This window comes from Nematolebias whitei, chromosome 4 (assembly GCF_014905685.2).
Source record: "Nematolebias whitei isolate Nwh7 chromosome 4, NemWhi1, whole genome shotgun sequence".
NCBI lineage: Eukaryota > Metazoa > Chordata > Actinopteri > Cyprinodontiformes > Rivulidae > Nematolebias > Nematolebias whitei.
Genome location: NC_056501.1, coordinates 51,562,603 through 51,585,355, shown reverse-complemented (window position 1 = coordinate 51,585,355; position 22,753 = coordinate 51,562,603). Strand labels below are relative to the sequence as shown.

The following is a 22,753-nucleotide window of genomic DNA, read 5'->3' as shown; positions in this document are numbered from 1 at the left end:
CACTACAGGACATTAACAGAGTGGTCCTGAAGCCACTACAGGACATTAACAGAGTGGTCCTGAAGCCACTACAGGACATTAACAGAGTGGTCCTGAAACCACTACAAGACATTCACAGAGTGGTCCTGAAGCCACTACAGGACATTAACAGAGTGGTCCTGAAGACACTACAGGACATTAACAGAGTGGTCCTGAAACCATTACAAGACATTCACAGAGTGGTCCTGAAGCCACTCCAGGACATTCACAGAGGGGTCCTGAAGCCACTACAGGACATTCACAGAGGGGTCCTGAAGCCACTCCTTTGAGGTCTTGGACATGTGCTTTATGTCGTTGTCGTTCTGAAAAATGAACTGTCACTCCATTCTGAGGTCAAGGGCTCTCTGGAGCAGGTTTTCATTCAGGATGTCTCTGTACATTGCTGCATTCATCTTTATCTCTATCCTCTGCCTGTTCCTGCTGCTGAAAAACATCCCCACAGCATGATGCTGTCACCACCATGCTTCACTGTAGGGATGGTGTTGGACTGGTGATGTGTGGTGCCTGGTTTCCTTCAAACATGACACCTGGCATTCACACCACAAAGAGTTCAGTGTTTGTCTCATCAGGCCAGAGAATTTAGTTTCTCATGAACTCTGAGTCCTTCAGGTGCCTTTTGTCAAACTCCAGACGGGCTGCCAGGCGCCTTTAATTAAGGAGAGGCTTCTGTTTGGCCACTCAACCATACAGGCCTGATTGGTGGATTGCTGCAGAGGTGGCTGTCCTTCTGGAAGGTTCTCCTCTCTCCACAGAGGAACGCTGGAGCTCTGACAGGGACCATTGGGTTCTTGGTCACCTCCCTGACTAAGGTCCTTCTCCTCTAATTGCTCAGTTTAGACAGCTAGCCAGCTCTAGAAACAACCCTGGTGGTTCCAAACTTATTCCATTCATGATAGAGGCCACTGTGTTCACTGGGTTTTTGGTCACCTTCCTGACTAAGGCCATTCTTCCCCAATCGCTCAGTTTAGACGGCCGGCCAGCTCTAGGAAGAGTCCTGGTGGTTCCAAACTTCTCCCATTTATGAATGATGGAGGCCACTATGCTCACTGGGACCTTCACAGCAACAGAAATGTGTCTGTATCCTTCCCCATATTTGTGCCTCAACACAATCCTGTCTTGGAGGTCTACAGACAGATCCTTTGACTTCATGCTTTGTGTTTGCGCTCTGACACCATCAACTGTGAGACCTTCAATAGACAGGTGTGTGTGTGTGTGTTGTTCCAACTCAAGTCCAGTCAACTGAATTTACCACAGTTGGACTCCATATAAGGTGTAGAAACATCTCAAGGACGATCAGTGAAAACAGTATCTGAACTCAGTTTTGACCATTTATGTAGTGAGCTAGCTGTTAGCTTCACTATTAGCTTCATGGCAATGGCTGTGAATACTTACACAAATTTGATTTCTTAGTTTTCTATTTTTAATAAATTTACAAAAATGTCAAAAAAAACTTTTTTCACATTGTCATACTCACTCTACTGTGAGTAGAATTTTGAGGAAAGAAATTAATTAATACAATTTGGATTGGAATAAGGCTGTAACATAACAAAATGTGGAAAAAGTGAAGTGCTGTGGATGCTTTCTGGATTTATAGAAAATATGCATACTATCATTTTCAAAGATAGATAAATGTGCTGTCCTCGACTGTTTTCAGGGATGATTTCTTCTAACAACAAGGCTCAAACTAACCTGAACTTGAGAAGACCAGTGCGTCCGTTTGTGGTGTCCTCTTCAGGAAACAGGAGCAGAGGCGGAGTGCCATCAGTAGAGCAGTACCTCTGGAGAGACTCTCCTACTGCTTCTTGCATGGATGTTGAATGGATCTCCATAAAGCCTCTTGCCCAACACACGAAGCCTGTGGAACCCTCTAAGTGGGGCTAATGAGAAGAAAGCACAACACAAGCACATTTAAAACTGCATTTCATCTTTAAAACACAAGCAGCAGAAGCAGCAGACAGAAATGAAAGCAAAGACTACCGGTGGTAATTTTATTTACTTAAGGTACTCATGGTAGCAAAACCTTTTAGAGTTCTACATGAAACCTGAAAACCTAAATTTATATCTGAAAATTATTAGAGCACGTCAGATTTTAAATACTTTCATGCACCATTGAACATGTGTTCTTCTGAAAACAAATACCATTATCTGCAACCAAACATGTTTTAATGGAAAACATGGAGTCCGTTCAGTTTTATTAAAGTGAGCATTCACTGTAGCTCACATAAAATAATAACATGAAAATGATATCAAAAGTAAAAAGGATTCAAAGACTAAAGACACCTGTACATATAACTAACTGGAATGATTAATTTCAACACCTCTTGAAGTATATTTTTAAACTTTTGAGCAGTGTGTCAAGAGTAGTCAACTACATTAACTAAAGGGACTACATTTTCAAAGCAGCCTATGTTGGAGGCCAGTCATCTTTTGTTGATAATTATAGCTGCTCTGGTCAACAGCTAACAAACCTGCAGAGAATCCTCCTTTATTTCAAAACGATTTCACAGAAAACTGGCTTTACAGCAGCCACTGGAAGCACTGCTGGTGTTGGTGACAATTTGCTAACGGCATTCAAAGAAGAGCTGCCAAAATATTTGCAAAGGTTCTCAGTTTTCTTGTGTGAGTCTCACGCTTCTAGGGCTGAATACCGAACAGAAGTTCTTTTAAGGTACAGACCAAAATGTGTCGGACGGTGTATGGATCGAAACATGACTCTTCTTTTGGTGTCAAGTTTCGGTGATTGGATATAACGTGACACGTGGTTTCAGCACGCCGGCAGGTAAAACACAGACATATGGCAAACAGACTACATGTTTACAGCTACAGCTGTACAGAGCTGCTGTATAGCTGTATGTCTATGACGCTGGTTACGTCCACAGATGTGGTTCACGTGTGCAGCGTGTGTTGTCGAACAGCTTCAGTTTACGAGCAGAAACTTGCTCTGTGTTTGTCTGCAAGGAGAGAGGAGCGCAGCCTCCTCCTCTCAGCGTTAAAGTCAGCCTGTGGGTGTTGGAGCCTGAACGGCCTGATTCAACATCTCCACGACCGGACTCTGCTTCATCTGAGGACGGCTCTGTGTCTGGGATTTCAGCTGGTGAGTTTACGTTTGTTAACGTTACTGCAGCTTAACATGTGCATTGTGGTGCGTTAAACTAGGATCCATGTAACGCTAACTTTAAGTTATTAGTGTGGAGCTTTATTTTATAGTTATGTAGCTAGATAAAATCAGAAGCTAACTAAAGATTGTCAGTAAGATAAAGCTTGTAAAAATGTGCTCATCCATGAGGTCAGCTGGTTAAACAGTTCACCTGATGCTCGCTGTTTCTACTCACAGGAGGTTCTGACCCTGATGTGAGGACAGACAGACAAAAGAAAAGGGAGGTGGGGGCCACAGGACAATCTGACTTTGTTGTTAACGTTTTCTGCATTTTCCTACAGTGGAGGCTGCATGGTGGAGGTAAGTAAACTGTAAAGGATGTTGTTGACCAGTTAAGCTTTTATCTCTCAGCCTAGATAATGTTTTTTTTAACAATAATAACAACCATGTTATTGTTGATGTTTTGTTCTCATGTCAATTAGGGAGATGATCAGAGCCCTAAACCCCAGAGAACCACAGAGAAGATTCAGGCAGAGACAAAGAGGTGCAGATGTCTGCATCATCCATAACCTCAGTGACTCCAGTGACCTGCTGGTGGGAAGTGAGGGACAATATGTCAGTGCTGTCAAACTGACATCCAGGTATCTGTGTGTGCAACAATCAACATCTACAGCCTCAGAGTGAACATGTTCTACTGCTGGAGACACCATCAGCCAGGAGCAGCTTGTTTGTGTCCAGAGAAAACAGACATGATGATGTTTCTGAAAAAAAACTGTTCAGTGAAAAGGTCCTCAGTGTGTAGCAGTGAGCATTAGACACTGACGTGTCACTGGTTTGAAACTGGTCTTTGAACTGGAAATTATTTGTTTATTTTTATGCAAGAAAAATGCTTGGAGTAGAAATACCAAAGTAAAAATAATAGAACTCGAGATTTGTACTGTAATGTGTAACGTCATTTTATTCTTGTTAGAATTAATAGTAATTACAAAATTGGTACCGAAAAAAGAACCGTCCAGGAACCGACACCCAAGTGAAGGTACTGACACCGGTACAGATTCTTTTAGAAAGGTACCCAGCCCTACACGCTTCGCTCTTGTGTTGAAGGTTTTAAAAGCTTGTGACAAATTTTCGCACATTTTTGTTATCACAAATTTCTTGTGATGTTTTTAAGTGATGAACAATCGTTCTTGGGGTTTTCTAGGGACTGACTGTTTCAAAGGTTGATCTGAACCAGAGGTCCATCCATCCTGGTCCTGGAGGGCCACTATCCTGCAGGTTTTACGTGTTTCCCTGCTCCAGCACACCTGATTCAAGGCTGAAAAACCTCTTCATGTTCTGCACAAGCCTGAGCAGAGAAACTTCTAAAACATGCAGGACAGTGATCCTCTCTGGAGGACCAGTATTGGACACCCCGATATAAAACATTTTCATCTAAATATTTTAATGTACGAGTTCAACTAGTGAAAGAAAAACCTTTGAATCCTTTAAAGCAGAGGTAAAAAAAAGTTTAAATATTTTTTTTTAAAACCTCCCTGGACCCACACGGGTCTGCAAAATAAATTATCACAGTAGTTATGTCATATCATTTTAAAAAGTTCATAAATACACGTGGGGACAAATGCGCCAGCAAAACAAACACAATCAAAATAAGAGTAATATAAATAATCCATGGCATTTAGGGATTAAAATTCTAGTAAATTATTTTTATTCAGCATGAAGTTTATGTGCGAGTCCTTGGATGTTTTCCTCCGCTGTAAAGGGTCCACAGACTAGACCTAAAGTTTGCGAGGCCCTGTTTAAGGTTTTTAGACATTTTGTGTCTGAACGTCAACGTAGCCAAAAAATTATAATTTATTAGTCAAGCGTATTTTTGCTGGCATCTTCTTCCAATTTAACTAAATATGTTGTTTAAGTCAATTATAGTGTAACCAGCTCCACCTCACTGATTGAAAGGCAGATAAAGGAGCAGGTGTGGCCTGGTCAGAAATGTTTGTCAGAGCTCTGATTGTGCTTCTGCTGTTGGATGTGTGGAAGAAATCACACATTTAACATGGTCTGGTGGTTTAAAAACTGGATACAGGTGTCTCTCCTGGTGATGGGTCGATGAGGCGTCATGAAGCCTTTCAACACATTACCAAACCGTGTCACTGCACACGGACACCTGCTGGAACTTAAACATCCCTACAGGCACAGACTCAACGGACACTGATTTAATGACCTTCTACATACAATAATGATTTAAGTCATTGTATTTTATAATATTTCATATTTTCATTTAAATGTAAAATATCTGATATTTTTAGACACAGTCAATACATAATGTGAACATGTATCATAACATGAAAACATAAGTGAACGTGTTGTGAATGAGGATGTTTGTGGACTGGGATTGGTTTTTTTAAACACATTTTTATTCTAAAAAACAAGTTTGTCTGGCAGTCCTTCAGGATGAAATTCAGCAGAGCCTCATCCAGCATCTGCTTCCTGGAAGTTTGATGGTTAGAAATGAGATAAAGAATAAATTAATAGGAATTAATTATCAATAAATCAACTGTGAGTAAGTTGTAGAATGGTTGTATACCTGAGTTTATCCTGGATGTATCTGGGACTGCATTCTCATGCCGGGCCCGATAATGCAGTGATCTACTATTTATTTATTTATTTATTTATTTATCCCAAAAGAGCCATATTGACAGATCAAAGTCAAGGGGAGAGCTGCGATATCACTCAAATAAAAAAATAGAACACCCCACCTATGAAGATAAAAGAAACCCAGCCAGCACATTATCTGTTGAAACTAAATGTACCTCGGTCCTGAGATGAGAAGCTGTGGAGCATGTCCTTCACCTTCTTCATGTTGTGTTTGTAATCAGACATTCAACATGAGCATGGGTCAGTGGGTTTTTCTGTTTTTGCTTCAAAGTGTTCGTGGTTGAAAATGTTGACTCAGGTGTAAACATTCAGTTTTATTACCCCAGTCCCATGAAGAAAACAAGTCAGCAATAACAATGAAACCAAAGTCCATGCTCAACAATGAATGTGCTGTAATATGTGTACGAATGAAGATGCCCCCTTCACATTTCTGCCTGCCCCCTCAGGTAACCATGTCTAGAACCGGCCCTGTCATTCTGCTGCTTCTTATTCTGCTGCTATATTTTTATTCCATGTGCTGTAAATATATCTTGCTACTTTTTATTTGATGATGTGATGTTTTTGTTAAGCATTTTGGTAACAGTTTCTGTTTTAAATGTGCTCTATAAATAAATCTGACTTGACTTCCTTCACTACAGATGACAGAAGGTGCGGAGACGTGCGCGGCCGGTGATCAGCTGATCCATCTGAGGTTAACAGGACTTTTTTTTTTTACCTCTACATCCGGTTTGACCTGCCTCCTCCTCAACAAGTAGATTAACACAATTTTATATCGTGCGTTAGGTTCTCTTTGCACTGTACGATTCATGAAGCCCGAGCCGACATGCACAATTATTGCGTAATGAGCCAGCACGTTTTAAAAACGTACTGGCTGTGCTGGTGTGTTGTTGTAACCAGTCACAGAACCACCATTAAGCATGGCGAGCTGCATGTTGCTCGGGAGCTGCGCAGTGTGTCTCAGCATTGAGGAGGTGGATTTATTTAAATATAAAGTAAATGCAACATTTAACCTGCAGGAAATAATATGAATAGTAAACGTTGGTTACGTACTGTAACCCCAGATTCTATGAGTATAAGTGTAGCTCTTTAAGGCCTTCGCTTAGTGTGTTTATCCCGTTATGCGTAGCATTTGCACTGAAAAATTGAATCCACGCCCACCTGCTGTGTGGGCCCTACCCGGTCCGTATAAATTATGTTAAGAGCGGGAAATCGGCTCCCAAACAGCTTTTTCTTCAGCCATTTAGGAGCCAGTGAGGCCCGACGCTTAAAGGGCTACGCCTATACTCATAGAATCTGGGGTTACAGTACGTAACCAACGTTCTATTTCGTATAAGCTTCGCCCTTTAAGGCTGTCGCTTGGTGGGTTAAGGGCGAAGCAGATGTGGTCCTCGCCTCACTGGGTCCATTCGAACACCGTATGAAGCAGGAGCTTGCCCAAAAAACGTCGTCACTCAGCTCCCCATGTGCGTAATTACGCATTGCGTAATTATGTGAGCCATGCACAGACGCATGTTGTGTAACTATGCGTTCATGGCTGAGCAGTATAGACAGATTAATAATAACAAATGAACTGATTATTGATCAAATGAACTGATTGGTAACAATAGTCATGAATTGATTAGTGACAATAGAACCAAAATAACAGACACAACTTGTGACTGATACACATCTCACACTGTGAAGCATGCAGACAGATGTGAACTTAAACAGAGTTCCATGAAAACAACAATATTCATTCTGTTAGAGCACTAAGGACAGAATGTGTCATGGAACGGGCCATCACATCACGTAGATAAGAGCGAATGAATGAGCAGGGTGTTGACGACGCGGCCACAGTGCAAATGTCCTGCATTGTCATACCATATGCAAAGCAGTCGAAGATGCGATACCCCTGGTCGAGTGCGCCCTGGGGTTGACAGGAGGCTCTAAAACTGATGCTCTGTAGGCTTCAGAAATGGCCTCACACAGCCAGTGTGACAAGCGCTGGGTGGATAACAGGCGACCTGCAGATGCATCTCTATAATGCACAAACAAATGTTGAGTTTGGCGCATTACAGCTGTGCGCGCTATGTAACACGTCAACGCCCACTCCGGACATAGAAGATGGCAAGATGCTTCTTCTTCTGATCTGGGGGGGGGGGGGGGAACCCCTCCAACGATATCGCTCTTGATTTAAAAGAGCTCGTGATGTTCTAGGCATAAAGGCTGGGTTTGGTCTTAAATCAGCTGAGCTGCCCGTCAGCCTGAATTCCAAGACATGACGGAGCGACAGAGAGGGCAGATGAAACACTCACCCTCTTAGCAGATGTTAAAGCCAGCAGCAGGGCTGTTTTAAGAGACAAGAATTTAATTGGAACCTGATCCAGAGGCTCAAAAGGAGCTTTGATCAGGGCTCGCAGGACCAGCGTTAAATCCCACTGTGGAACAAGTGGGCGTGAAACAGGCCTGCGTCTCTGTACGCCTTTTAGAAACCGCTTCATCAGCGGGTGATTAAAAGCTGTTCTGTCTCCGAACCCTTCGTGGCAGGAAGAGATGGCTGCAGCGTACGTTTTAATTGTGCTGAAAGCCAACTTTCTGTCCATCTGCTGTGTAGAAAAAACAGCACGCCGCCTAATGGACATGAGGTGGCCTCTAAACCTTTCTCTGTACACCAGCGCTGAAAAACTGTCCACTTTGATATGTACAGCGCTGTGGTAGATGCAGCACGTGAATCCTGGACTGTGCGCACTACCTCCTGTGGGAGACCCATCCTCTCTAAGCGGAACCGCTCAGTGGCCAGACCCACAGGTGCTGGCCTATTTCTGGGTAACTCCTGATTGCTCCTCCTGCCTGGAGGAGAGCGTCCTCCCTCCATGGCAGTTTCCACGGGCGCCCCGACAGCAGGCGTTGTAGGGCTGAGAACCATGGTGTGTTCACGCACTCGGGGGCCACCAGGAGAGCTGTCAATCCCTCCTCCTGAACTCGGTTCAGGAACCGTAAAATCAGAGGAGGTGGAGGAAACGCGTGCAGAAGCGTTTTGGGCCATGGGCTGTGGGCAAACGCATCCACCCCCAGCGGTGGTTCGTCTCGCGGGCTCAGGGAAAACCATAGTTGACACCGAGCGTTCTCTCGTGTCGCAAACAGGTCCACAGCTGCTTTGCCAAATTTCTGCCACGTCTGAGTCATCAGGTCTGGATGGAGAGTCCAGTCCGCGTGACGTGGACCGCCCCTGGACATCACATCTGCACCTCTGTTCAGAACACCGGGTACGTAAACTGCTCTGATGGAGAGCAGATTTTGGTGAGCCCAACACAGAAGCTTTCGCGCAATGTGTAACATCTGGCCTGAGCGCACACCCCCCTGCCGGTTTATGAAAGCAGCAGTCACCTTGTTGTCTGTGTGAACCAACACGTGTTGATTCTGTAGCACGGGAGCAAAGTGTTGAATCACGTTCAGCACCGTGAAACACTCCAAAACATTTATGTGGGCTGATGTGTGATGGGGCCACAGCGCCCCTACTGCTTGAGTTAGGCATGCCCCCCCCCCCCAGCCTGACAGCAACGCATCAGTGAAGACTGACACGTGACGTGGGTCTGCTGACGGGGGCTCCCTCCGACAGCACCAGGGTGTCTCCCCAGTGTCGGAGGTCTGCTCTCACGGAGGGAGGAACAGTGATCATCCGTCTCTTTTGTTTTACTGGGTCCACACGCAGATGCGCAAACCACCTCTGGAGGCGTCTCATGTGAAATAAACCCAGCGGGACCACTGTGTGAGCTGATGACATCATTCCTAACAGCTTCATGACAGAGACAGCTGTTACCACTCTGCCAGGTCTTACGTGGCGGAGCTGGTCTTTTAAAGTGTCGATTATCGTTTGTGATAAACGAGCCTTCATGGTGGTTGAATTTAACTCCACTCCCAGATAAACAATTGTCTGGGCCAGGAAAATTGAGCTTTTCTTCCAATTTATGGCGAAGCCCAGATTTGACAGGTGTGATGTCAACACCTGAGCCTGCATCACTGCTTCCTGTCTGGAGCGTGACAGCCGCAGCAGGTCGTCTAGGTAAAACAAAACTCTCATCCCTGCTCTGTGTAACGGATGCAGGGCTGTCTCCACACACTTTGAGAACATACGAGGCGCAAGGGAATATCCGAACTGCAGCCTGTTGTACTGATACTTCATCCCCTGAAAGGAGAAACGCAGGAATTTTCTGTGTTTTGGGATGATCGGTATGTGAAAATAAGCATCTTTTAGGTCGACAGAAAACAAACCAGTCGTTTCTCTGGATGTTGTTCAACAGCTGTCTGGTTGTCAACATGTGAAAACGGTCTGTCCATGATCGCCTTGTTGAAAGCTGACAGATCCAAAATCGGTCTCATCCCTCCGGTCCGTTTGGGAACCAGGAAGTAACGTGAGTAAAACCCTGTGTTTTTCTCTCCGTTGGGAACCCTGGAGATTACTTTTATCAGAAGCACTTGGACTTCTACATTTAGGGATGAGATTTGGTCTGGTGATGACAGGACCGTCTCTATAACTCCTCCGAACGGAGGGGGTCGTGTTGCAAACTGTAACTTGTAACCATTTGCATAACACCCTGTCCATCCATCTGACCGGCGAGCATGTTTTTAGCCACTCTGCGTAATGTTCGTGTAGTGAACGTGCGTTTAAGTGATGCGTCATGTTTTGTACGGATGTCACCAGTCCGCCCCTCAACCGCCGTCATGTGTCGCGGGAATGTTTTCCGCGTGACCCAAGGCGAGGCTTCCTCGAAAAGGCTCTGAACGTGCCCATGCGCTGCGTTCGGACCGCGGACCAACCTTCATGTACAGGTGGGCCGGTGTGTGCTGAGGCGAAGCGTGTGACAGCTGATGACGCCATGGGGCTGCGCGTTCGACGTCGCTGTGCGAACGCTGAGAGGCGGAGAGCGTGACTTCATCTGCGATTTGTTTGCCCAGAGCGCTGTCTGCAGGCGATCTCTGTGGAAAACGCTGAACTGCAGGTTGCCGGGATGAAGAGGGCTGGTCTCTGACGGGCGGGGCTGGTGGTGGAGCTGAGCGAGAGACGCCGCCGCGGCCGTGGAACATCGTTTCTTCTGCCTCTGCTCACGACGGTCTCTCCAGCGGGCCGGGGGGCGGGATTAGCCGCGCGGCTTGATGAGGTGGCGCACAGCCTCTGACACTTCCTCCGACTGCTTCGAGTTTGCCAGCATGGCTTGAAGCTGCTCCCGAACAGCGCGTCCGCCATGATGGGGCCCTCCATCAGGTCTTTGTGCAGCTTCTCCGGCAGCGAGGGGGAGTGACGGAGCTAGGTGGATCGTTGAATCATCGTCATCCACGCTGCAATCCTGGACAGGCAAACTGAAGAAGAGGCACACATATTGAGGATGGCGTCGGCTGCCTTACAGAGGGAGCTCTTAGTCTCCTCAGGCAGGTCTGCGGCCTCCAGCCTCTTGGACATGCTAAATGCTAGCAGCGCCACGTTGTTGTTAGCTGCGGCTGCCTGAAAAGCACATTGATGGGCTCGATTGGAGAGCGTGGTCACCGTCTGGTCGTGTTTCCCAGGAGGGACGGGACGCTGCTCCAGCCTGGACAGCTTCGCTCTGAAAGCTTCCGCGAGGCTTGGCTCAAGGGGGGTTACCAAGGGATAGCCCCGCTCGGTGAACCCCTCCACTCTGGTGATGGGTGCGGACTGTGGAGACCGGCTCCCCCAATCTACCAGGAAAGAACCGTCTGTGCCCTGGCCCGTAGGACGTCCTGTTGGAACACGAGGCCATATGGATCAAGACGGTGAGCCGGAATGGAACCCAGTAAACAACCTTCCCGCCGGATCATCCGAACTGGCGGGAAAGGCGTGGGACGTAGAAAAAAGGGGTCCCTTCATGTCAGCCGAATGAGAATGAGCAGCGGGGGCTGCAGCTGAGCGCGCCTGTCCCGGAGGAACCATCCGATTCGCTCCGAGGGTCGGCGATAAGAGGAAAATTACAAGATGGCGTTGTCCAGCGTGTAGTGTGACCCGTCACTGGGAAATATTCCTCGACGCTTACCTTGAAATAAGACTGCTCGTCAGCTTCTCCTCGGGGAGGAGAACTCACCGGACGACCGGAGGTCGACTGCCGGGTCAAGCATCCTTAACAAAGGTTGGTCATCTACACAATTTTCCTTCTTTGTTCTTCTGACAGTGCTATTAGCTCGCTGAAGAAAAAATGGGAGCCGATTTCCCGCTCTTAACGTAATTTATACGGACCGGGTAGGGCCCACACAGCAGGTGGGCGTGGACTAAATTTTTCAGTGCAAATGCTACGCATAACGGGATAAACCCACCAAGCGACAGCCTTAAAGGGCGAAACTTATACGAAATAGAACTAAGAGTGACGTTGAACAGAATTTGAATTCAGATGGATCAAGTGGAAACTCTAAGAACAGGATGAAACAACAAGGAAGTTAAAACAAATAGCTTATTTTCTGATGAGATCAACATGGTCCCACACGACAGAAACTTTTCTTTTGGTTTGAGGCTGCTTCATAATTCTTGATGAATTTGAAGATGAACAGCAAAAGATCAAAGCCTCTTGGCAGATGCTTCCCGTTGACAGTGTAGTGAACTTGACCTGATGTCAAAACTAAGCCTAAGGTCAAAATCCTTGACCTTAAGAACCTTGTGGGACAGAAACTGTCATTTCATTGATTTGAATCCAGAAATACAGGTTCACCCATCCTGAGACTTTCTTTCTTGAAAATTCAAGTGAAAGAACACTCTCTTTTCTATTATCATTCCTGTTTTACAAATGTTTGATAATCAAAGTGTTTTAGTTCAAACATTTTAGATATTACAGTGAACTAATCAATTTTATTAACTGTAAAACAGTGTATTATGAAATTCTTTATCAAAAGGGCTCGTGAACGGTCGGCACAGATATTCAGACAAGAAGGAAAAATAAAACACAGAGGAGGCTGTTACTGCTAGGAGTAATAAGTGTCCTTTATTAACCTGCCACAGAAAACAGCCAAGCAAAAAACATGTACACTCGTACACTCTTAACACACAGATTGATATGAAATAACTTCTCATCGTGACACTGGCCGGGAAGTCGTTTTCGACCCAGGTAAAGAAGAATCACATCAAAATGGCGTATGGCACCAGCGCGCGGCTGATCCACACAGGACTCCCCAAAGATTAAGTTGCCTGTCACACTTCCTCTTATACCTTCTTCCCTGACCGGATCGCGTGAGAGCAGTGATGGTTGTCAGGAGGGCAGATTTAATTAAATCTGTTTTCCCATCTTCAAAGCAGTCTGTGCAACAGAGCGATGGCTTCATCCTTCAAAACCTGGGTCACTGTAACCTTAAGATTGGGCCCAATCTTCTGGTTAGAGCATCCCCCAGATTACTCCAAAACACATCTGCAGCACAAGAATGACTGAATAAGCAGATAAGCTGCATCAAAAGTGAGTATAAGTGTGTTTAAATAAGTGTAATATAGGTATAGATTGACATAAAAGCATTAAAATAATCATTTCTATATCATTCCACCCTTTCTTTTATGGCAATTTAGACATTTAATTCTGAATAAGTAACACACACAAAATGTATATGTTTGAATAGGCATAAAGGCAACTTAACACCTTATAAAACATATTTTCATATCAAACAGTAACAATGATTTTTAGTTGCTTATGCAAAGTAGAATTCATGTTAAGGCCTGTTACAGAGTAATTATGCATTTTCTGATTTCTGTCTTTGAATGAGCAGTGTACGTTTTCCAAGGTCAGGAGTCGAAGCAGACATGTGTTGGAACAACTGTCTTGTTTTACATCCTCTCAGACGTCAACAGAGAAGTTGGCACCTGTTTCTCCAAACTCGCCTGTCTGGGAACATTTTCAATTTGTTCCAATAACATTCTTGCTGTTTTCTGACTTCTAGTAACCTCTTACATCACAAAACACACCCCTGTCTGGTTGATATTGACCAATCAGGAACTCTCAAATATACCGGAAATAGAGCCTTTAAAATGTCGGTACTTCCTAGTTCTCCGAGTGCTGAGATGATCGCAGTTCTGTGTGGTAGCAGTTCGGAGATGTTCGGTGAAGTGGCAGTTCTGTGATGTGCCCAGTTCTCAGTTCTGTGAGTTCTGTGAAGTTCTGTTGGAGTCTGGCTGGGAAACAGGAAAACCCTGACATGATAGAGCTCTTCCGAGTTTTATGGGATTATAACATCTTCACCTCTGAGTGGAACTCGGACGAACCCCACTCATGTGAGGTCCACTGGCTGAGGTGAACTTGTGTCAGACGGGATATCGTCACTACTTCGGACGAGTCACAGCCATCCTATGGAGACGCTGAAAGGTAGCGTTAACTGGAGCTCCTCTTCTTCTGATTCATCATCAGAGAGGTAAATGAGTCTAGACCACTACTGAGCGTACCTAGGAAAAGCTGGGTCGGATGGAGGGTGTCGTCCTGTCAACACTTTTCACTCATACACACCACATTCTCCCTCATCCATCTTTCACTCCCTTTAAACTTCATTTTCCATCTTTAAATTCTTCTATCAAGTAGAAACCATTCCAGATAATTTAGAAATGTCTGTGTAAAGTGCTCATCCACCGCCGTGTGGATAATTGATCATAATTGTACAGCTCGCTGATTAATTATGTTGTTATTTTCATATTTTGCCAAATTAATGTAAATGTTGATGTTAAACTTTGATTCTGTAAATAAATGGCCACATTCATTTTGATGGGTCAAAGATAAATAACGTCTCACGTTACATTTCATTAAATTCAACGCACGTTTATATTCAGTCCAGAAAAATGAAGAATCCGTTTTAATTGATGAATATATCTCAGCATCTGTTCATCTACAACAGATACTTATAAACACAGTTTGGTGCGTCAGTTTGAAACAGCTCCTGTATCGGTCACGTGACGTCCTAATAGCGATACGTGCACCGACACAGGGTTTGTTCCATGAGCTTGACACATCGTGTTGCCGGACCCGTCACTCTCTCTCCTAATGTGTTGTTTGTATGAATGTTGCAGTGTGGCCATACAAGATTTTAAGGTGTTTTCTACATCACGTGGGTGTGACGACATGTCCGCTATAGACTTTGTTTTTATATAATGTATTTTAATTAATTATTTAAATGCATTGTATATGGAACTGTCAAGTTATTAATTGGATTCTGATGTCTTTATAGTTTCAGATGTACTGTTTCCTGCTGTCCTTTTGAGTTGAGTTCAATGAATTGTTTTTGGTGGTCCGCCCGGGCCTTGCATGGCCTGTAGACCAGAAGATCTGGGAGTGTGTGTTATAAGGGCAGACTAACTACTTCATTTTTGTTTTGGTTGTCCTTACTTAGCCACCCACCAGATGTAGCTTACAGCCACAAGCCTTTACATCCAGGAAGCCTGACCCATTGTCATGTGTGTACTGGTGTGGGAACCTGACGTTTGTGGCCTTTTTCACTTCGTTTTATCAGCTCCTCTTTTGACTTGTAGGCTTGTGGAACATATGAATAGCACTGGTTGTAAGCACTGGGAATTAAGAGTGCCACATTCATCCACTAATAAAGTCTATTTGACTTGACTGAGTGATGTGACATTTATTGGACCAGCAGGTTGCAGTAACACTTTATCAGACATAAAATGGTGTTTTTGAACCAACAAAATGATACCTTGGAAGCTATTAACCAAAACCTTGGCCTACAGTAATTAGTGAACAAAAAAGAATGAGTTAGGATCTGCCATTCTTTTATTCTGCTTCAGATGAACCATAAAAGTACTTAAGCACACACTGCACAATGTAGCATGTTTCTGCTTCTGCTAAGAGCACTGGTTTGTAAAGGTGGTTACCATAACAAAAGAGCCGATAAAAAAATGTAAGACCCACAGAATTCAGATTAACTGTTTTTAGAGCACTTTTAAAAAGTTATGAATAAATATTAAGCTAAATCAAATAAATAAGGCTTTAAATCTTCTGCACAGTAGTAATTATGGCCATTCGACACAGACGTGAAGTAAAAGACAAGTTGTGATCCTACCAAGGAATACTCACTAAATATTAATTATATATATATAAATTGTATACATATGCCTATTTTACGACTGTCTGTTGCCGTCGTTGTTTTTCACTGTTGTCGTCACTCTTTGTTAAATCAGGTCTGTCCTGTGAATGAGTCCCCGTGGCTCAATGGGATGAAGCTGAATACATAAAGGTGGAATGAACAAAAGAAAGAAATGTTTTAAACCTGCTAGATAAGATGCAAAAAGAGGTACTCACAGTACTGCAGGCAGTCAGGAGGTTGATGATGTTATGATCAAACTCTGTTATGTGATTGCATATGAACAACTTGATGTTCTTATCTCTGGAGCGAGGATTTTTCTGTCTCACATGCATCCCCAGGACAGAGCACATTATCCTTACAATGAATCTAAAGACAAACATAGTTAAATTAGAATGATCAAGATAAAAGGAGAAAACAAATCTGAATGTCTGAAGTCACTGTTCAGTTGATTCTTCTCAGTAACAGTTTACAGTGAACTCAACTCAGTGGTGTTTTCATAAAATCCTCTTTCACACACCTGCATTAATTATACGTCAAAACTCACCATGCTGAATAAATGTTAAATATTTAACATGGAACTAATGTGAGAATGTGGCTTATTACAATACTGACCAGCAGTTTGCCACTACGAGAACTTTTACACAGAGCAAAACTAAAATGGTTATTTTCTACGACATTATGAAGCAGGTTTGTCTCTGTGTGAGAAATGAAGGGACTTTTTTATCTCTACATCCGAGTGGGTCACATACTGCTGCTCAAACTGTGCCTCATCTGCGATGTGATCAATGCAGAGAAGACAACTAGTTATTGGCTTCTTACCTTCGAACAAAGCTCTCTGGAAGTGCACAACTAACCAGGAAAACATGGACACCGATAAAAATACGGATGAACATCAAACAAATGCCAACTGGAAAATAAATCATGAGCAGCAGGAGAACCACGGGATCTTTGGGAAACCTGGGACAAGGGCACACAAAAGAATTTCATCTGAAATGTGACAAAAGATTAAAGATGTTCACAAAGGAAAGCACATCACCTGCCAACTGTGACAGTTTTAAACTGATCATCTTACGTTAAAAAATCAGAGTTACAGCCATTTTTGTAATCTCATGTAAATATCACAAGATATTACACTCAGTGTGAATGCTCAATGACACGTAACTACGGCAACATCACATTTTACATCAATATCCTGATAACTGACTTATAGATACTTTTGTGTTGCCATCAGCTGTGGAGAACATTAGGCCTGTCACAATAACTCGTGTTGCTGGGCGATCAATCGTCTCAGAAATTATTGGGATTAATGATAATGTTTGAAATCTGACAATAATTACCAATTGTTAAATTTACAAAGAAATGTTGGTTAATTTTTGTGTGTAGTACCTTTTTGACCACAGGATGACAGAATAAGACTGAACCGAAGGATGGATAGTGAGGGAGTGAGCAGCGTGTCTCTTTAAGAAAAATGGGAGGGAGGCCCCTTGACGTGACATGGGCTGTCTTGGTTTGAGCTCGTTAGCATTTTTCACACAAAGCTTTTAATAAATAATCAGTAAACAAGTTCTCAGCTTCTTTTTGCAGAGAAAAACAACTTTTTAGACGAAGGCACGGGTTTACGTGAATTTTGGAGCTTCGACAAGACGGAGGTTTTTTCCTCGAGGTCGGCCCGTTAGCTTAGCTCGTAGCTTAGCTTCTCAGCTTAGCTGCTTTTAACGACGCAAAAACACGACTGTTGGAGCCTAAATACAGTTTATAATGGTTAACAAATGTAACTACATAGTTCTGAGTTCATAGGTGATACACTGAGATTCATTGAACATGATAAGGATAAAAGTGTGATATTTAGTTTAGTTTTGTAAAGATAAAATGATTAAAACGTAAGATTTATTAGAGATTTAGAGTTGTATTATTTTCCAGTAGCAGTGTAAAAGCAGGTGTTTTGGAGATTACCTGTATTGGGGTGGGTGTGGTTTACTGTCAGTCAGGTGGAGCCACAGTTTTTTGACCTCTCCCTCCATGTCTCTCTAGTTCCTCTTATTTTGTACAAGTTTCTGATTTTTGCAAAGAGAAGTAAAGTGTTTGACTTCACTAAGGACTCTGTGGAAGATGTATGCATGGTGTTGAGGAAGAGAGGGCACCTGAGAGCATCAAGCTAGTGGCTTCCATCAGTGGAAACCTACAGCAACTTTGGACGGTTACAACAGATTTTAAAGAGAGGGGAGGGTCAGTGAAGAACCCGAGTTGAGCCTTTTCTCACCCAGTGTCTTCAGTAGAAAGAGAGACACGACGAAGCGATGAAGATGATAAATGAAAACGAGCTCGATAACTGTCATTTATCGTGCGACTGATTGATTTATTGTTTATTGCGACAGGCCTAGCGGATATCTTTAATTGAACTGACTCCAAAAGTCAGTCTGTTGTTGAGGTACATCCAAAAATTATTTCCTGAGAATGTCATTAAAATCTGTCGAGCGATTTGTGAAATATTTTGCTAACAGACAGTGTTGACACTCTAGTTCATGGCCACATTTTAAACAAAGGTTATGTGAATGGGGAACCGTCTGAGCTACTATCATATCAAATTTTAGGTCAATATCTGTAAGGTGACAGTTACAGTAATGTTTAATTGTTTGCAGGGGACATCTTTAATTGGGAGGACTCCAAAGATTAGTCAGGTCTACATCCAGTGAACACTTCTGAGTTTCATTACAATTAATCTTGTGGGTCATGAGATATTCTGCGAACAGACACACACAGACTAAAACAATATCTTTCAGCGGCAGGCAATAACGAAAAGATGTATATTAAGGACGGGCTGCACGGTCTGACACTTTGTGCCTAGTAAAGATGAAACATCACTTACAAATGGCTTTGAAATCATCTGAAGCCTCAATACAACACAAATTAGGTTTGAAGCAGAGCTGCACAACGTGAAAACCTGCAAACTGTTAAAAATGGCAATAAATCCACATGTTCCTCTGCAGTAACCTCCATGAGCTTCAGCTTTTCTATCCTCATCAAACTGTGGGAGTTTAGGTTGTGCACCTCAGTGCCACATGCATGAAAGATGTGTAGTGATTTATTGCAGCCTGGGCTGTATAGTATCCACCGACATGTCCATGGCATTATATTTTTATATAAAAGTTGCTCTGTTGTCGCACACACCTCCCGTTGTGTGGCTTTAGAGCGGCCTGTGGTAAAGTTGTACACTTTGCACCAAAGAGCAGACAGAGTCAGTGATTCCAGATGAACCAAAACAGGTGAAACATTCCGTCAGCTTCCACTTCCACCCAGTCCACACGTGTCACGTCTGGCGTGCACACACTCAGAACGGCGGGAACGTTTTCTATTTAAACTAAATAAACAAGTCACATGGGGAGTTGTCCCTCGATAAAGAGGAAAACTCGCGTGTTTCCTCACAAGAGTACAAGTACTTTTTCAGCAGTACGTAATCTTGTCAAAGTATTACGCAATCAACGTGACAAAACGGAAGCGCCAGTGTAAAATTAGCGCTGCGTAAAGTTTTAAAACGGTCATTGGTGACCCTTTCATTAACGCTGCTTGGCTAAATTTAACATAAACTACATAAACCACAGCGTTAGTTAGATTCACAGGTTAGCGTCACTCCTTGGCTGTAACACCGACCCTGAAGCCAGGCTAACATTAACCCGGAGCCAACATGAAGCAGCCTCTGCTGACTTACCGACGAGAGTCAAACATGTCCTGGATCCCCCGAGCCTCCATGGCTGCCTGTCGGACTTGGGCAGGAGCTAAAGCTAATGCAGCCTGAGCTCTAAAAATAGATTCATAACGTTCACAACAGCACCTGAACACACACTGGGAGAACCGGTAACCAGTTAACGGTGCTGTCTGCCCACTAAACCGGAGAAATACACTAAGTTTGGGGCAACATATAAAAGTAATGTTAAAATATTAGCATAACAGCAGCAAGCCGTTATCAACGGATGTTTCTTCCGGTAGTGCTACAACACTTCCGGTTACGATCTTCAAGAATAAAAGTGCTGCTTCGAGAACTGATGTAAAATGTTTAGAAAATTTAGCATAAATGCCCAGGTTTTGTGTGGATGAACATTACAGCATGTCACTTCTTTGCCTATAAAAATATAATAAAAAATATTTAAAAAAAAAAGTAATTTAATTCTGTTATTTTCAAAATAAGGGTCGCAAACAGATTTGTCTCCGTCTAGTGTTTGAAGAAGAGTGTTGTATATGATATGTAGTAACTAGACTATTATAACAACATACACACCACACACACATCTATATATATATATATATATATAATTCTACAATTGTTCTAGTTCTAGAACTGCGCCGCTCCAGGTGGCTGCATGTTGGAGCAGCTCTGTCACTTTCATTTTGAGAATTTGCTTTTGGAAACATTAATTCCTCTTTTTCTGGATGTAAATCACATTTTTTGGATGATTGTTTCCTCTGGTATCAGATGCTGTGCAGCTGGAACGATTTGTACTGAAACTTTTTTAGTTTTGGACGTTTGTTATGATGCGTAACCATGGCAACAAGGCAGTTTTCTACAACCAGCAGCTGATTAACATCTCAAAAGCTCCAATAATATCTCAACTACAGCCCCAAATCTCAAATGAGTTGAAAGGATGTTCTGTGGATGCATTCTCATCTACCTGCCAGCTGTGCTCGAGTGTCTGACCACTGAAATCCTGGAACTAGCAGGAAACACGGCTCATGACAGCGGAAGGACAGGATCGTCCCTCGGCACCTACAGTTGGCTGTCTGCAGTAACGAGGAGCTCGGCAGACTGCTGGGAGGAGTGGCCATCGCTCTGGGAGGAGGTCTGCCCAGCGTTTGGACGGTCCTACATCCACTGTGGGATGGACCTTTACCAGAGATCCTTCCTGTCTACAGCCATCAGTATCTATAACATCTTTAATGAAATGAGGATAACGAGTTACAACAACAAATAATTTCCCTCTGGGATTAATAAAGTATTTTTGAATTTGAATTTGAATACATTTACAATACATTTTAAAATTGACCACTTTCCTATTAGTTTTTTTTTTCCCCCATTTAACTTTTATTTATACAGGTAGTCTCTACAAGAACTCATTTTCAAGAGAGACCTGTTTTTGGGAGCAAATGGTGGGGTTGAGTGCCTTGCTCAGGGGCCCAAAGTGGGTCAAATGAGGGTGGAGACAGGTGTGGGTGTTTCACCTTTTCCTGCCCACATTTTGACGTTGACAAGACCGGGAGTTGAATCTGCGACTTTCCGATCACGGGCCCATCTTCTCTAGCCTCTGTACCACCACTCCCCCTAAAAGTTTTTTTTTTTTTGCTAAAGACTATATAAAATCTATCTTGCACTGTATTTCTTGTACTAATTAATTTGCCAAATCCTTTCAGTTATCCTATACAAGTTAACGACTAGTGCAGTATAAGCTAACTGCTAATGCTTACAAGCTAATTATATATTATGGTATAATTTTTTTTTCAACCTTTATTTGCACATTTACAGGTCCGCATTAAATGAGAAGAAAATTTTGCTGGAAGACGTGCTGGTGGGGTTGATAACTTTTGGACAGAATTTCTCGGTGTAGCTGTGGAATTGTGGAAATGAAAAGATTAATACCAGTTTATTTTGTTCAATTTTATTTTATTTCATTTCAATGTTATTATCATCACTCTTATTATTCATTTACCTTATATCACACTCTGTTAAAGCTTATCTAAACTGTAGCAGTTGCATCTCTTCAACGTCAGTGTGTGAAGCTTTTTAACTTCCGTTTCTCACAGACTGCCGGTACGAAACCCCAGCTCCAGAACCGGTCACACGGACCACAAACGTACCGTCTGTTTTTACCCTGATAAGATTGACACGGACCACAACGTACCGTCTGTTTTTACCCTGATAAGATTGCAAATGAGCGCCTGTTGTGTCAAAGCCTGTTACGTGTGAAGGTGTATAAATGAAGCCGTGCTTCTCGTGTTTTTAGAGAACACACACAACTCACTGAGCTGCGTTTTCGTTTCATGTGTTCTCCTTCTGCAGAAGAGAAATAAACTTTGCTACGTGTTTTTAACAAAAGTTCTCAGTCTTCTAAATTTTATTGAACAAGTTTGATAAAACTCCACATAGCCAGCTGGTGGAGGGTTTCCCGGTTCGGTGGCCTCAGGATTCATCTCTGCTCTTTGCAGATGATGTGGTCCTGTTGGCGTCATCGTGCCATGATCTTCAGCTCTCACTGGAGCGGTTCGCAGCCAAGTGTGAAGCAGCTGAGATGAGAATCAGCACCTCCAAATCTGAGGCCATGGTCCTCAACCAGAAAAGGGTGGATAGTTCACTTCAGGTCGAGGGTGAGGTTCTGACTCAAGTGGAGGAGCTCAAGTATCTCCGGGTTTTGTTCACGAGTGAGGGAAGAATGGAGCATGAGATTGACAGATGGACTGGTGCAGCATCTGCAGTATTGTGGACTCTGTGCCGGTCCGTTGTGAAGAGAGAGCTGAGCTGTAAGGCAAAGCTCTCTGTTTACCGGTCGGTCTACGTTCCTACCCTCACCTATGGTCATGAGCTCTGGGTAGTGACTGAAAGAATGAGATCACGGATACAGGCAGTTGAAATGAGTTTTCTCTGCAGCGTAGCTGGACTCTCCCTTAGAGACAGGGTTAGAAGTCCAGTTATCTGGGAGAGACAGAGTAGAACCGCTGCTCCTTCACGTCGAGAGGAGCCAGTTGAGGTAGTTCGGGCATCTGGTAAGGATGCCCCCTGGGTGCCTCCCTAGGGAGGTGCTTCGGGCATGTCCAACTGGGAGGAGACCCCGGAGAAGACCCAGGACACGCTGGAGAGACTATTGTCTCTCGGTGGGCCTGGGAACGCCTTGGAAGTCTCCCAGAAGAGCTGGAAGAGGCTGTGGAGAGAGACGTCTGGACCTC

General features: G+C 43.6%; 1 protein-coding gene across 1 annotated transcript in view; it reads right to left on the bottom strand.

Annotated features, from left to right (window-relative positions):
- The window catches only part of aup1 (AUP1 lipid droplet regulating VLDL assembly factor), a gene marked incomplete in the record, with an annotated part of 49,295 nt that extends 29,588 nt beyond the window's left edge, over positions 1-19,707 (bottom strand). The window contains 4 exon segments of the mRNA XM_037676034.1: positions 1,729-1,916; positions 16,042-16,192; positions 16,646-16,783; positions 19,533-19,707. Coding sequence (XP_037531962.1) covers positions 1,729-1,916; positions 16,042-16,192; positions 16,646-16,783; positions 19,533-19,573 — 518 coding nt within the window.
- Between the last annotated feature and the right edge of the window lie 3,046 nt (positions 19,708-22,753).